This window comes from Squalius cephalus (assembly GCF_949319135.1).
Source record: "Squalius cephalus genome assembly, chromosome: 5".
NCBI classification, from domain to species: Eukaryota; Metazoa; Chordata; class Actinopteri; order Cypriniformes; family Leuciscidae; genus Squalius; species Squalius cephalus.
Window position 1 is genome coordinate 5,699,663 of NC_137126.1, and position 15,959 is coordinate 5,715,621.

At 37.0% G+C, this 15,959-nt stretch overlaps 2 protein-coding genes across 3 annotated transcripts in view; one reads left to right on the forward strand and one right to left on the reverse strand.

Annotated features, from left to right (window-relative positions):
* The window catches only part of LOC307159391 (uncharacterized protein), a 216,538-nt gene that overhangs the window by 139,680 nt on the left and 60,899 nt on the right, over positions 1-15,959 (reverse strand). The window lies entirely within an intron of this gene.
* The window catches only part of mlxip (MLX interacting protein), a 28,199-nt gene that overhangs the window by 8,767 nt on the left and 3,473 nt on the right, over positions 1-15,959 (forward strand). Inside the window, exons 2-16 of one of the 2 annotated variants that reach the window (XM_079872705.1) lie at positions 1,491-1,597; positions 1,690-1,775; positions 1,908-1,997; positions 2,129-2,170; positions 3,387-3,633; positions 3,724-3,813; positions 5,401-5,495; positions 6,638-7,166; positions 9,251-9,342; positions 10,397-10,517; positions 10,625-10,737; positions 11,070-11,177; positions 13,682-13,809; positions 14,823-14,946; positions 15,036-15,165. In XM_079872705.1, the coding sequence (XP_079728831.1) occupies positions 1,491-1,597; positions 1,690-1,775; positions 1,908-1,997; positions 2,129-2,170; positions 3,387-3,633; positions 3,724-3,813; positions 5,401-5,495; positions 6,638-7,166; positions 9,251-9,342; positions 10,397-10,517; positions 10,625-10,737; positions 11,070-11,177; positions 13,682-13,809; positions 14,823-14,946; positions 15,036-15,165 (2,102 nt within the window). The remainder of the gene's footprint in view (positions 1-1,490; positions 1,598-1,689; positions 1,776-1,907; positions 1,998-2,128; positions 2,171-3,386; positions 3,634-3,723; positions 3,814-5,400; positions 5,496-6,637; positions 7,167-9,250; positions 9,343-10,396; positions 10,518-10,624; positions 10,738-11,069; positions 11,178-13,681; positions 13,810-14,822; positions 14,947-15,035; positions 15,166-15,959) is intronic. The other variant, XM_079872706.1, reaches the window with a different exon arrangement.

Consider the following 15,959-nt stretch of genomic DNA (forward strand, 5'->3'; position numbering starts at 1 on the left):
TTTTTTTTTTTTTTGTAAGTGCACAAAGTAGGGGCTAACTCAGATTCTGTTTAGTTAGCTCCTTTATTTAAATTTTTTTTTTTCTATAGCCTACAATAATAAGTCAAATGCAGCAAGTCAAAAGACCAACTGGACCTTCTTTGCCAGTTTGCACACATTTCTTTGAAGGATGGCAAAAATATCGTCTGAATATCGATATCGAGATATTGGAAAAAAATATCGAGATATTCATTTTTGTCAATATCTCCCACCCCTAGCTGCAAGTGTTTCTTTTAACCAGATTAGTCACATTTGAGCATATGTAAAGGCCTATGTGGTACAAATACTCAACACAACAAGAAATGAAACAATGTAGGGCTGGGCGATTTAAATCGTGATATTGTTATGCGCATCTCATCAGTAAAGCCGGTTCCTTGATTAGTAGTAAATCGCCATCACCTGCTTTCAGATGGAGCGGCATTCACTACACAGAGCCGTAGTTCACTGACAAGCCATATCGCATTAAAATCGTGGACGTATCGCCAGCGATAATTAATGCGATATGGCTCAGCTTGTCAGTGAACTACGGCTCTGTGTAGTGAATGCCGCTCCATCTGAAAGCAGGTGATGGCGATTTACTACTAATCAAGGAACCGGCTTTACTGATGAGATGCGCATAACAATCTCACGATTTAAATCGCCCAGCCCTAAAACAATGCAATAGACCGATTATGATGATAATCAATTGAAAATTGAGAAAAACGCTCCGGTTTTATTTTATTTATATATTATCATAATGGCAAAAATGTGGCCTTTTATAAGTCAGACCACAATGATGCATGAAGAAATATTTTAATATTTTCACAGTATTGTAATATGCATAACAGCAACACCAACCAATATAATAATGGTCACACTTTATATAAAGTGGCCTTAATCGTTTGACTCAATTTACTTATGAACATACATTTTGGTGCATTGTAATGATATTTAAAGTACTTGAATTTGATTAAAATCTGTAGCCAACTTTTCCCCTAACCGTAACCCAACCATTACCAAAACTCGAACCCCTATAATCCCAACCCTGCCTTTACTCCTAAACCTAAACTCATTAGCGGTAAATATTGGATACTTTTTCAGAATATGTAATTGCACTGTAATTTCATAGTCTTGTAGGCATTGAATCTTTGTACATAGTAGTTAAGGCCACCTGATAATACATATTACTTTACAATTCAGGTTGATGGTTCCAGAAAATAAGTGTGAATAGTGGAGTTAAGTGGATACAAAAGCAAAATATTTTAAATATTTAGTCTAATTCCATCCCTGACCGTGCAATATTTGGGTATCTATAATGTGCAATGTACATCAGGCTTAGACTGTAAGTGACACGAACAGAACAGGCAATTAAATGGTTCATTGCAACTATTTGTATCACGATTAATTAATCACCACCCAAAATGTCATGATCTGATACTCCTAACAAACACATATTTATTCTGTGTCCACAGTGGAAGGTTGGTGTCACCAAAATGGAAGAACTTCAAAGGCCTCAAGCTGCTGTGGAGGGACAAGATTCGCCTCAACAATGCTATTTGGAGAGCCTGGTATATGCAATGTAAGATTAATAATGAAACACGCATACTGCTTAGAAATGTGAAAACACACAGGTTTGTTGATTTCTGTCTGCAATGCCTGTCTTTCTTGAAGATGTAGAGAAGAGACAGAACCCTGTTTGCCATTTTGTAACACCTTTGGATGGCAATATGGATTCGGGAGTACATCGACCAACAGAGGTGAGCATGTTTGGACTGTCATTTGACTTTTCAGATATTTTAGACCTGAAGGCCTAAAAACCTGTTTTTTCCCTTGAAGAATTTGCACTGTTCATTTCTTGAGTTAGATCACCATGTTCTTCTGTTTCATAGGCAATAGCAACAGAAGGCAAGTACTGGAAAAGGAGAATTGAAATCGTCATCAGGGAATATCATAAATGGAGAACATATTTTAAGAAGAGGGTATGTTTGTTTTCCCATTACATTACAGTACTGTGTAACTCAGATGTTATTTATAAATGTCTTATATTTACAACATAAATACACAAATTAATAAGATTTCTTTAATAGCACTCACAAATTGGAATTTATAGTTACAGAAGCACAAGGATGAAGACCTGTCCAGCCTTCTCAAGGTAATTTCTAGAATGTTCTCCACTATTGTTGATAAAGCTTTGCTTTCAAGTAATTTTGCATCTAAGTAAAAAGTGTGTACATGCATGCAGTTGTTCTCTGTTATTTGTTACACAAACTTTGTTGTTCATTTGTAATTAATTGATATAAAGAGATCAGCACTGCTTGTCTTAACATTACATCAGATTTTAATAATCCATGCATTTCAGAGGTTTTGCAAAGACTAATTCACAGTTACGAATCTTGGTTCAAACGCTCCAAATACATTTTTGTTGAAATCTTTTGAAAGACAGCAGTTCACATTCAATTAGCTGTTTATATATATATAGTAGTTTAGTCTGAAGCCACTTAAGGGACACGGTGATGGAAATAAAATATGAGATGGGAGGCAAATTTATAATTCAATGCTTTTGCGTTCGCTCGCAAAAAAAGTTTTGCTCCCACGTCATATTATTTCACTCATAAAAGTTTTGTGAGCAAAGTTTGAATGCAAAAGCGTTGAAATAGACATTTTATAAAATCACCATGTCCTTATAAGGGTATGTTGAGTATATTAAGTGCATAATGGTTGTTGAACAGGTGCCTTGTTTAAAAGTTGCATTGTTGAATTTCCTTTGGGATTCTTCTGCTCAGGGGCAGTGAAATTGCTTTGAAAAGTTAATTTGTGACTCCTTGTTGAGTGTCTTGGATCCTTGCTGTTGGTCCTGGACAAATGTTGTCAAGACTGAAGTTTAGAGTGGAGCACAGACGTTTTATAGTAGTATTTAGATGCATGTAGAGAGGAGATGTGTATAATATGGGAGAAGCCAAAGTTAAGTTAAGTTGGCTGTGTCTTCAGGTGTCAGTGCAAGAACATGGAGGGTTGGCTGGTTTTATTTTACAGTCAAATGGCAGCTCCAAAATTGTTTAAGCCTGTAGTGATGAATGCCAAAACATTTGCCAATAACCGGTTGTAAATGTGTCCTTGAAATATTAACTTAAAATGACAGGGAGTACAAGTATATATTTTATGACTTTGGCTGACAGAAATACTCTGGGAACCCCTGGTTTTGATCAAAATGCTTTTAAAGATCACAAAGTCAGTTGTGTCCTCTAACTTTTGACTGGTAGTGCATGTGCTGCTAATACACACTCTTGATGCTTGATGCATTTTGCTCTGCATGAACCTCGAGTGTGTCTGTTGACCTGGCCTGCTTGTTGCATTTTGACCTCCCAAAGGGTGCGGAGGAACAGTTTTCGCTCTTTGGGGAAGTGTGGCCAGACACCTACCGTGTCCTCTTCTGCCAGGATGAGGATGTCAGTGTGGGAGGTCGTCGCAGGTCCCGCAGGAGTCGTGATTCACCCGTTCCAATGGAGATGGACTCCCTTTTTGACATGGACGTGCTCATGTCTGAATTCTCAGACACACTCTTTTCCACACTGGCCTCTCATCAACCTGTAGCATGGCCCAATCCAAGGGAGATTGGTGAGAAATGAGTCAAGCCAGCATTGTTAACACATTTATTCTTGAGTAAGATGAACTGATGAACTGACAAGCCCCCTCCTGTCTTCTTAGCCCATGCAGGCAATGCAGATATGATCCAGCCAGGCCTCATCCCACTGCAGCCCAACCTGGACTTCATGGACACTTTTGAGCCTCTGCAAGGTGTGAGCGAGCTTCCTCTTGTTAACTTGCAGATTAACGACTGACTTGTTGACACAATGACTAGTTGATGAAGAAATGTTACGGCCTTACATCTACTTGGGCTTGATATTGAAACAAATTTCATGATTCGATTTCGATTCGCTAGCTAACAATTTTATTCCAATCTCAATCTCGTTTAGATTCAATATTGATTCATTTGGATTCGTCATGTACATTACATGACAATTTTTCTCAATGAAAAATCGCTCTCAAATAATGTTTGTGCCTGCCTACGTTTTCAGCGGCTTTGGTTCTGGAAGTTGAAATAATGTGCGCCGACGTCTTCAACAGATGCAAATACGGTAACACTTTATTTTTAGGTGACGTGGTTACACGTTACGAGATGTACTTACTATAGTGATAACAGTAAGTTATGCATAATTGCAAGTAACAAACCCTAAACCAAAGCCTAACCTTAACTCTATAGTAAGTACATGTAGTTTATTAATATTACTCAGTAACTTATTTGAGTAAGTACAATGTAATTACATCACCTTAAAATAAAGTGTAACTGCAAATACTATCGATTGACAACCTCGTAGCCCACAGTAAAGTTGTCTTTAAAGGTTTATATAAATCATTGTTACATTTTTTTTTTTTTTTTTTTTGTATGGAGAAAATTGAGTTTTTACTTCCGGAAACCTGTATACAGACATTTAAATTACACATAAGACATTTTTTTGATACTAACTTTATGAAAAACACTTGTAATGATATAATTACTTGTCTGCTCCAATTAGTTTTTTTGAAATATAAACATTTAAACAATGTCTTTCTGAAATAAAAAGACATATTTAGTCAAACATAAATGAAATATTGAAGAACAGGTTAAGTAAAAATATGATATAGTACATATATTTATGTAGATGGGAACCCAACACTGATTGAAAAAAGTGCCCCCAACTGCTCCTCTCTAGAGTCAATATTTCTAGCTAACGATCAAGCTATGGAGCTAAGCTAATTGGACATTTATTGGCTCTTAAATGTAATGTTACATGACATACAGTTAAAAGCTGTTTTATTGATGTCTTTCCATGGTTAAAACAAGATTACATGAGACATGATACATTTACATACGCTTGCATTGTATCTTTCAACATACATTCTGATTCATGTTTATTTCATGCTATAACTAGTAGTAAAGAGGAAGAGATGATCGGTTCTCGTGCCGCTTGAACTGAAGCACTACAGAGATCTGTCACGCCACATTATGCCAAAATGGTATTTATTGTTTGAATTTTGTCATAAAATTGACTTTGAATAGTAACAAAGCACAAAGCGTTTTGTAATTAATGTTATTAAATTACGATTAATTTAACTTAAATTTGAGAAATCAATAGTCAACCAAGTCCTAACATCTACTGGCAACTGGTGATTTTGTGACTAAATCACTCTTTTAGTTGTTAATTTTCATGAATCAATCAAACAGTTTTGTGGAACATTCTTCATCAAAGTCATCAATGAATTTCTTACAAATTCACTCAATCTGTCAGAGTAGTTGTAAAGTTTACTCACTGGATCAAAAGTCTTTTTTGTGTCCCCAACTAGATCTGTTTCACACCCTGCGTCCGCAAGCCTTCCCCTTCACTTCCCAAACTTCCCCACCAGTCACTCCCTTAACCAGCAGCAGCTCCCAAACACAGGTAACCATCCTGAACATGCAACACAGATCTGTAAGTTCTTCCTGTTTTGTGTGCACTTCCTTTCCTCCACCGCAGATGCACAGTTGCTTCATGTTAATTACGAAACTCTGCAGTGTCTTTGTAACCCATTAGAATCATTAAAGATTAGTATGCATAACTGAACTGTGTAAATGTGCATACTATGATAAGACACGATGGGTTACAATTGACTGCAGGGATGGGATGTATGGCTTTAAAATAGCTTATTCATGACTGTACTAATAAAAAAAATAAAATAAAAACATGCCATTTTTATTATCCTTCATATTTTGTTAAAATTATTAACATTGCACAGATTCTGCCACAACTGACCAAAACTGTATATTTTTTACTAAAACGTTTTATATGGAGGACTTTTATAATTTTCAGAGATGACACACATGATTTGTTTAAATTGTAGACACTATTAACATATATCTGTAACACTGTCATGCCTGCAAAAGAGGCCTTAAATTAGCATACTGGCACAGTCTTTTAGAAAGCTATTGTTTAAATAAAAAGTGCATTAAACCCAACACTGATTGAAAAAAGTGCCCCCATCTACATTTTTGCAAAACTACAAAAAGGGTACCTGTACATACAATTTTACTGCAGTTCCCGCTGAAATGAACACTAGTGGCAGTAAACAACAACTTTTATTCTATTCCTTTTCACACAAGTTATGATTACAGAGTTATGATTTTGTGCTGTTCCTTGCACAATACTATGTTATGAACTCAAAACACTTGCATAAATTAGGATTTATATTTTGCAATAATCAAATGACTTACTAAGTTTGAATGCATTATAATAGCTGCAAATACCTATTGCTGACTTTGTGTTTTCAATATTAATTAATTACCGTAATACTAAATGTAAATATTATAAATAGTTAAATATAATTACCAAAAATGAAGAAACCACTCACTGCTCTTGTAGCTTTAATGAGTATTAATGTATTATATCTTCTACCACATTTGCAAAGTAATAGCAAAAATATTCCAAATATTTACAATTAGGTATATCCCTACTTGTTATGTTTAGTACTTGTTTTTCTCATATGCACAAAGCAAAGGCAGAAAAGAGTATGCATTGTGCTGATATTGATGCCTGTTGTTTGCTAGAATCCCTTGCTGTCATCCATGCCGCTCTCCTCAGAGCTTCCCTCTCTGCCACTGGACTACCGCCTCATCCCGTCTGCTCCACTGCCCAGCCATCTCGCAGGCGCCAACCAGGACAATGGTAATGCTGCCGGCCCGTCCTACCAACAAGCCTACATGCCTCTTTTCACAGAGCAAGTGACCCCCTCCGTCCCATCTCTGCTGCCACCACCAGCTCCACCTCTCCCACCAGGAGATGTTTCTACGGTCACTACAGTCCCTCAGCCCACCCCAAACATCCCATCTCCTTCTGTAATAACACACTCCGCCCCTTCCACAGTAACTCCCACTGATGCTGCCACTACCTTCAGTCGCAGGTCCAGCTTTGAGTCTCCACAGCCTGCGGCATCAACCTCTGCCTCACCAAACTCACAGTCAGTCAACTTCGCCTTGCCCAAATCCATTCTGCCTTCTGTTCCTAGCAAAAAGGCCAGACACCCACAGAGACAGATTGTCCCGGCCAATCCACTGCCGTCCCAGCTGATACTCACAGGTTTGTAACATGCTCACTAACACACACAACAAAATGCACTCATGTCCACAAATAATAACACATTTAACACATTCTGTTGTTCAATTACATATTTCTGTAAACTATTTAATAATAAGCAATACATTTTCAGTTTGATATTTTTATAACAGCTTGCATAAACTTTAGAAAACGGCAGCTGTGGTTGTGAGAACATAACAGTAGAAAGTACAAGTAACTTAAATTTACAGAACAAAATTATAAATGAGCAAAGAAATAAGCATTTTTGATCATTTTCACAAAAGTTTCATGGCCCCCTACAATATTTTGTTGTATGAATATCTGAACATGCAATATATCAAAAGAAAGAACAGACCCTCTGCTTTTATACAAAAAAAACTTGAATATGGGTAAGTTTAATTTAAAAAAAAAAGCAACATTTTGAGCATAAAGCTGAGAAATTAGCATTTTTGTCAAAGACTATGTCCGGATCGGATTCAGAACGATGATCAAAACAGAGATGGAGTAGATCGAGTCCATCAACACCTCTAATGTTGCACAGCCTATAACTCATAATGGGTCAACATTTCATGCAGTTACATTAGGCAGTTTGGATTTATATGCTGTTTAATGTTGACGATCGTGTTATTTCACATATGCATCTGCTTGCATATATCGCTTGTTTCTGCATCTTCTATGCCTGTCTTTTGATCAGGAGATTTTTTACTCTATTAGAAGATGTCATAGTGCCCCTTCCGTGTAACAGTGAAATCACTGAAAGCCGGAAAATTCTGGAAACCTGTACATTTATCTCTGCTGCTTTCTTTACAAATTTGCGGGAACCAATCACAAACTGGCTTATCCACCTGGCGCGCTATTGGCGGGTTTAATCCAATTAAGTTCCAGAGCTGTTACGGTTCTGTTCAATTCCTTTTAACCTCTCGACGATGCTCATTGGCTTCTTTTTAGCAAACAAATCGCTCAAGTGGGTGTAAATACCACTCACTTTCATGTTTTTTTTTTTTGCATAACCTGCAAAAATCGCTCGATTCCTTTGCTGCTTCTTCAAACCGCTGATCAACACGTTTGGTTACACATGGAGCTTTCGCTGCAAATCAGGTCACCTGGATCGTTGGTCTGATTGGTTGAAGGACTATCCAATTGCGCACAGAGTCATTCGAACTATGCCGGTTGATCACGCCTCTTGTGCAGTCGAAAATACAGAGCAGACTCCCCAGACTAGTGTTCAATCTTAAAAGATTGAGCTTGGTCTGGTGATAGCCTGACTAGGGGAAAGAGTTAATATACTCAAATCTACATCCACAGGAATTAAAGTTCAAAGTAAATACTTATTCAAAGTAAATATATATATATAGAAGGTGTGCGGTGTCATGCACACAAATACAAAACACCATCATGGTAACACAACACTAAAATAATGCAATAATTTAACAACATAAGATTAACAAAACCCTAACGTACGTAACTGAGAACAAAACTAAGAAGAAACAAGGATTTCAATGAACAACGATCAAATGTGAGCTGTCGCACAGAGAATTCTGAGAATGTCAGTTTATTTTTTTTCACTGTAAATTATAAGATGCCTTGTTCTTTTTCACTTCTGAGAACTGTAAATTCATCATCAATTCATTGTAAAATTACATGAAAATGACTCGTCAGATCAGTTTTTCACTTTATAAAGTAAGGGAACTCACCGTTAACCAAATAACAGGTTTTTTAACCATAGCATTTTACTATGTTTTACTGTTAAAATCTCTTTTTTGTGGACTCTGGTTATGTTTTCATCTATCAGCAATTGGAGAAAACCTCTCCATATTGGTCATTAAGATTAATTTTGATTAAATAATTTAACCAGTTTAGCAGTTCTAATTAAAACACATTTACTGCTAGCTTTCCACAAGCTGCTGATCTGCCACAATGAGACAATTTCACACTTTTTAGTGTGTTCATCTATTAGTGGATCTTCAACAACTACAATGGATCCCAAAAAAATCATCCAGAAAATTGATAGTAGGATAAAAATCAACAGCATTGCCAATGCTGAAATTGTTCTCATCATGTACATATCCCATCATAACCATTCCCAGGTCCCGCCAGTGCTGTCATTGTTACCTCGTCCCCTCTCAACACTGATGTTGTCCCCACCACTGGTTTCATTGCCTCCTCCAGTATTCCTTGTGTAAGATTTCCACCCTTCATGTCCTATCATGTTTTACAATAGATCAAAACGGGTTGTGTATCATTCAGGATTGATTTAAAGAATATTTTAAATTCCGAAATTTTAATTGAGTTCGCAAGCAGGATGCAGAATTATAATTTAAATTTGAATGAAAGTAAGTAGAATTGAAAATGCGTGTAATGGCTATTAGTAATTTTTATACATTTTTCAGTCCAAAAAAAAAAAATCTAACATTTTCATGTACAACATCTACACTACTGTTCAAAAGTTGGTAAGATTGTTTTTTAAATGTTTTTTAATCTAAACAATAACGATGATAAAACAATTTCAGGATTCTTTGATGAATATAAAGTTCAAAAGAACGCCATATATTTGGAATAGAAACCTTTTGTACCACTATAAATGTCTTGACTTATCATTTTTGATCAATTTTATGCGTCCTTGCTATATAAAAGTATTCATTTATTTTCAATAAAACTTACTGACCCCAAACTTTTGAACGTTAGTATATGTGTTTTGGTCTGAGGCCGTGTCTGCTCCTACAAGTTAACAATCAACTCATGCACAGATATAGTATTTCTCTTCCGTGAAATCAGACCAAAAATGATTGACTCATCTTGCACTCATGGATGTGTTCAATGAAATGATACAACTCTCTCACCCTAATAACACTTGTATCTGACTAGCAATAATGAGTAGCAATGGGTGTAAATTTTATAAAAGTAAAAACTTTTTTTTTAATGCCCCTTCCATACTTTCTAATTCAATAGAAAATAGGTAAACGGAAGAGAGAATATTGTGTTTAAACAGTTTTTGGGAATTTCTTGCCCATTTTTCCATAGTGTGACTTAAATTTCTTTGAATTTCAATTCACTCAATTCATTTTCCTATCTTTCCAATTCAGCATCCTGTGGGTTGTGGTTCGTTTCTGATTCATGAATTGAAAAGGGAGCCAGTTCTTAATTTTGAATTCTACCCAACCCTAGTAAATAATAATTCATTTTGGCCCCAAGCGATCCAAAATTACATTAAAAATGTACACACTACTTTGCAGGGTTCTGCTGGGTTTCATATTCTCCCTCAGACACAGAAGTCTCCCCAACTAATCGTACCCAAAGAGGAAACTGCCACAAATGTGTCCAACAACAAGACATCTGTACAGTCTTCAAGTACAGGTTCAATTCAGCCCATTCACTTTCAATTTACACTGGAATTGCTCTGTGTTTTTGTTATTATTTTATTTGTGATTCACTGCAAGTTTTTTTTAATCCTTTTTCTTTAGCACACGACGGACGTGTTTCAGGTCAAGGGTCACCATTGGGACCAGAACAGGTACCAAGCCCCCAGTCACCTCTCAGCACCAGTTCAGGCATGGGCAAAAATGAAACCTGTAAGGTACGGTTCATGAGATTGCACTCTACTAGTGTTGTCTATCTGTACATTGATGCGATGTATCCAGAAATGCAAAAGGTTCATTTACATACATTCATACAGAATGTTTCAAATATAAACATTTGCACAATAAATCATAGTAGAAAAAATTGCTGATATTGAATGAATGGCAAATTTTAAAGATTATTTACTCAAAAAAATGTTTTGTTGTGTGTGTTGGGGGGGACTAACAACTTTCTTAATTGGCCAATTGAGCATAATTGTCTCTAATTTTGATGTTGAAATATCTACCAATTTCTCAGTCTGTCTTGTTTTGTAATTTTTTGCTTTGACAGAGTCGCAGAGTGACTCACATATCTGCAGAGCAGAAGAGGCGATTTACCATAAATGTCTGCTTCAAGACATTGTGTAATCTTGTGCCGACCCTCAAGTCTCAATCAAATGTAAATCTGCATTCATCTTACTTCATTCTCAAAATCCACATTAACCTTTTTTTTTGTGGAGCATATAATTTGCTTGAAGTTGTCTCTGCGTAACTGTAATGGGAGAAAGTGTTTTAAAGAAGCCATATGATGTTCTCTTCAAAGGTCATTATTTTGTTTATTGGATGTGCCAGAATAGGTTAGCATGCTTTAATGTAAAAAAAACATTAGTTAACAGTTTATTTTACAGTGTCCTCATTACATGTGTTACATGTACTTACCATAGTATTAACAGTAAATTATGCATAATTACATGCAGCTAACCCTCAACCAAATCCTAATCCGACCCTAACCCTATAGTAAGTACATGTAGTTGCTTAAAGGAATAGTTCACTTTGAAATTAAATTTTGGTATGTTTTAGCTTACCTCAAGGGCATCCAAGATGTAGGTGTCTTTTTTTTCCGCAGTAGTTTCAATTTTGATATTTTTAGGTCAAACCGTTCTTGTCTGACAGTCATATCATGCAGGTCTGTGGTCACTGTCTCAAAGAGCATGCACAGAGTGGAAAAAAAATTCCCCATCGTCCAAATTAAACAATTCCCCATCGTAAGTACACATTGATGGCCTAAGACACGAAACGAGCGGTTTGTGTGAGAAAACGAACAGTATTTATATCGTTTATACCTCTTATACACCGTGTTATCCTGTTTTTAAAATTTGCACCCTGTTGACTTCAATGGGGCAAGTTTTAAACCTGCTTTTAGCCTCTTAACATCCTTGATGTGTCATTACAAGTGCACAGGTCATGTGAGTGATTCCTTCAGAGTTAACACGGGTGAATCTGACTGCAGTAGATGTGAAAGATATTAATAAAAGTGATGATAATTCAGCCAGCGCACATACCTGTATTTTCTTCCTGTTTTCGGACGAAGTCCACAGTAGTCGATTGTCGAGTTCCAAGCATAGGTTTAGTTACCTTAAAGACATTCGTTCCAATGAACTGCCGTAGACAAAGCGACATCTAGTGTATATATCTATGCACCAGTCTGCGCACACGTCACACACCAGGATGCGCTCGCGCCCTCAGATCACTTGGACGTGGCTGTGTTGACCACAGACCTGCATGATATGACTGTCAGACAAGAACGGTTTGACCTAAAAATATCAAAATTGAAACTACTGCGGAAAAAAAGACACCTACATCTTGGATGCCCTTGAGGCAAGCTAAAACATACCAAAATTTAATTTCAAAGTGAACTATCCCTTTAATATTACTCAGTACTTAAATATATAATTGCACTGTAACAATGACACCATAAAATAAAGTGTAACCAAACATTATTTTTCACATACTGTACATTGCAATTCACCTTTTAGTGCTTAATTCTGTCCTGTACACACACAGTTCAGTCATTTACAGGATTGACAACTGCATTCTACTACCGAATTAACCAAAAAATGCAGGTAGTGACAACCAATTTCTCCGCAGTGTGTACAGAACCAAACAAGTAGTTGTTAATGACGTACTATGAGAGATATGATGAGAGATGCATCTCTAATGTACGTTAATATACGAGCCAAGCTTAAACAACAACCCCAAAAACGCTTATAATACACTGTGCTTAAGTTAAAATTGCTGAACACAATGAAACTTTACAGTTTGTTCATGGCCCTTGTGACGTGGACAAGTGCGGTAGTAATCTGCACTTCGATCAAGGCGGTTTAGGCAGGTCTAGAGCAGTGTTCTCTGTTAGACTATGAGCGTTGTGGCTTCGCAGATCTTATACATGCACAAACTGACACATTGCACACTAAAGGAAAAAGAAAACATTAAAAAGCATCATATGGCCTCTTTAATATTGAAAAATAATGTAATTACTGTTTCATTTTGGCCCTTAAAGGAGAACTCCGGTCAATTTTAACATTGAGCTAATTTTTTTATAAATTTGGAGTGCTGTCAGTACAGAGAACAATGACAAAAATCGGTAATACCTGAAATACCAAAAATACCTGTATTTTCTTCCTGTTTTCGGTCAAAGTCCACAGTAGTCGATTGTCGAGTTCACGCGCGTGATCATAGGTAACTAAACCAATGCGCGTGAACTCGACAATCGACTACTTTGGACTTCGACCGAAAACAGGAAGAAAATACAGGTATGTGCGCTGGCTGAATAAACATCATTTTTATTCATATCTTTCACATCTACTGCAGTCAGATTGACCCGTGTTCACTCTGAAGGAATCACTCAACATGGCTGTGCACTTGTAATGACACATCAAGGATGTTAAGAGGCTAAAAGCAGGTTTAAAACTTGCCCCATTGAAGTCAACAGGGTGCAAATTTTAAAAAGAGGATAACACGGTGTAGGCAACACCAATTTTTGTCGTTGTTCTCTGTATTGACAGCACTCCAAATGTACAAAAAAATGAGCTCAATGTTAAAATTGACCGGAGTTCTCCTTTAAACAGCAGAACATGCTGGTGATGTAACTTTATTTTTTGTCACCCATATCTGGGTTTTCAGATCAGTAATGCTTCAACACTTCAAAAGACTGTTGATTACATTGGCAAACTACAACTAGAGAGACAACAGATGCAGGAAGAGACCAAGAGACTACGAGAGGAGATTGAGGAGCTTAATTCATCTATAAGGTAAGTGTTCATTAAAAATAAATATTGGGAACTGATTGAAAGTATGACATTTGGAAAAACTGCTGCTTCATAGCCAGGCTATTTCAATGTAAAGCTTTGTGTGCATGTTAGGGCTGTCACTTTTGAGAAAAATCAAATTCGAACGGATATCGAATATCAAGCAATATATTCGAATATCTACGAGTAAAATGTAAAATGAAGTTAACGAACAACCTCGATCCATCAGGAAACGCCACATGGTCGCTGAATTTCACTGCACTTCATGAAGAGTTTTTCTTTTGCGTGAAAAAGCCGTTCGCCGGAGATGTGTTAAAAGATAGCGGAGTGCATTCATGATTATTAGGCTACCGGTATAATAATCCTCCTGGCGCCGGGTCTGAGTGAGTAATTCTTCCCTTTGTTCTTTGATTAACATTAATGACACTTTAAGGCCAGCCGCTGCGGACAGAGACGCGATCTGACACGCGTCCCATTTTCTCACAAATCTCTACGTTCATTTAAGACTTTATTTAAATAATTTAAGACTGCTCTTATGAGGACACTCGACAAAACGGACATTTGGCATAATTTGTGTGTTGTGGTTTGTTCAAGCCTGAAAGAGAACTCGATACTGACACACGTCTTTTCTGTGGGTCGTGTGTGTGTGTGTGTGTAATAGGCAGGAATTACAGCGCGGTCTCTTTAGTCTTGTCGTTATCTTGTATTTTCAAACCAAGCTGGCTATTGGCTATTATTCGCTTGATTTGGTCATGAGCCTACGCTACAATACGTTTAGAGCGGCCGCTACTTAGATGGCAAACAATAAAATAAAAAGCAAACGGTCTAATCATACTCATAGACTGTAAAAAATGCGCAAAACATGGCTCTTAAAAACCAGATAGTTTATTTATAGTTCGATTTCGGATATTTCACGTCATGTTCGAATGCATATTCGAATGTCGAATAAAAAGTGACAGCCCTAGTGCGTGTAGACCTGCTTATTCTCTGTAAAAGATGCCCATTATTTATTGCAGCTTGTGCCAGGAACAGCTCCCTGATACAGGGGTTCCCGTCACACGCCATCGCTTTGACCACATGAGGGAGAAGTTTGAGGACTATGTGAAGAACAGAACTCTTCAGAATTGGAAATTCTGGATAGTATCCTTAAGCCTGAAAAGATTGAACTGAATAGACAAAATGTTTGTACTGGATTGGACTCTTATTTTCTTTAATACCTCCTCTCTCAGTTTAGCGTCATTATTCAACCTCTGTTTGAGTCCTTCAATGGGGCAGTGTCTACCACCAACAACACAGAGCTATGTGAATCCACCATGCAGTGGCTGGATCGTTACTGTGCCCTCCCTGTCCTCCGACCTAGTAAGTTCACTGTTCCACTTTATTGAAATGTCCTGCAAATGTAAACTTTTTCTTCGACTGGACAGTAGTAGTCTCGCATAGCCGGACCTTCAGACTGACGGCAGAAGGTCTGGACTCCATAGCAGCTTTCATTGGCCAAGGGGACGTCTGACCGACATGTCAAGCTACCAATCATAGTTTGTTTTGTTCAGCGTCATGTTTAGGGGTGTAAAAATGTAAAGGCGGTGTCCCCACAATAACAGACCGGCGTGGTGAACAAATGAGTCCTACTGAAGAGATGAGTCCGAGCTTAGGACCCAAGCAATCCGATTGGTTCAAAGTACGTTTTATGGGTAATCGCTTTAGTGCCTGGTTACAAATCATACAAAATCACTTTATTATAGAAGAAGTTTGTACTACGTTATAACGAATCATTAATGTATTTTAACTTATATGTTTCATATACTAGTATTTAACCGAAGCTATAGATTGTGAAATTAAACATTTCTCATTGTTAGTGTTTTTTAAAATAAATAAACAACATATTTGAGCTTCAAACAACTACATTCTAGACTGAGAAACTCTTAAAACTACATTTCGTGACACAATAACAGTCGTATTTTTAAATTTCGCGGTCTTTCTCCTCTGCTATTGACGCAACTTGAGATTTTAAATATTAGCTATAGAATATATACAATTTACATATACAATATACAATTTAATTGAATCTTACGTTGTATATAGCAGCGGGATTTAGCATTCTACATAAAGCTACCACATAATAACACCAGAGAAAGTCTAATGAGGGGAGAAGT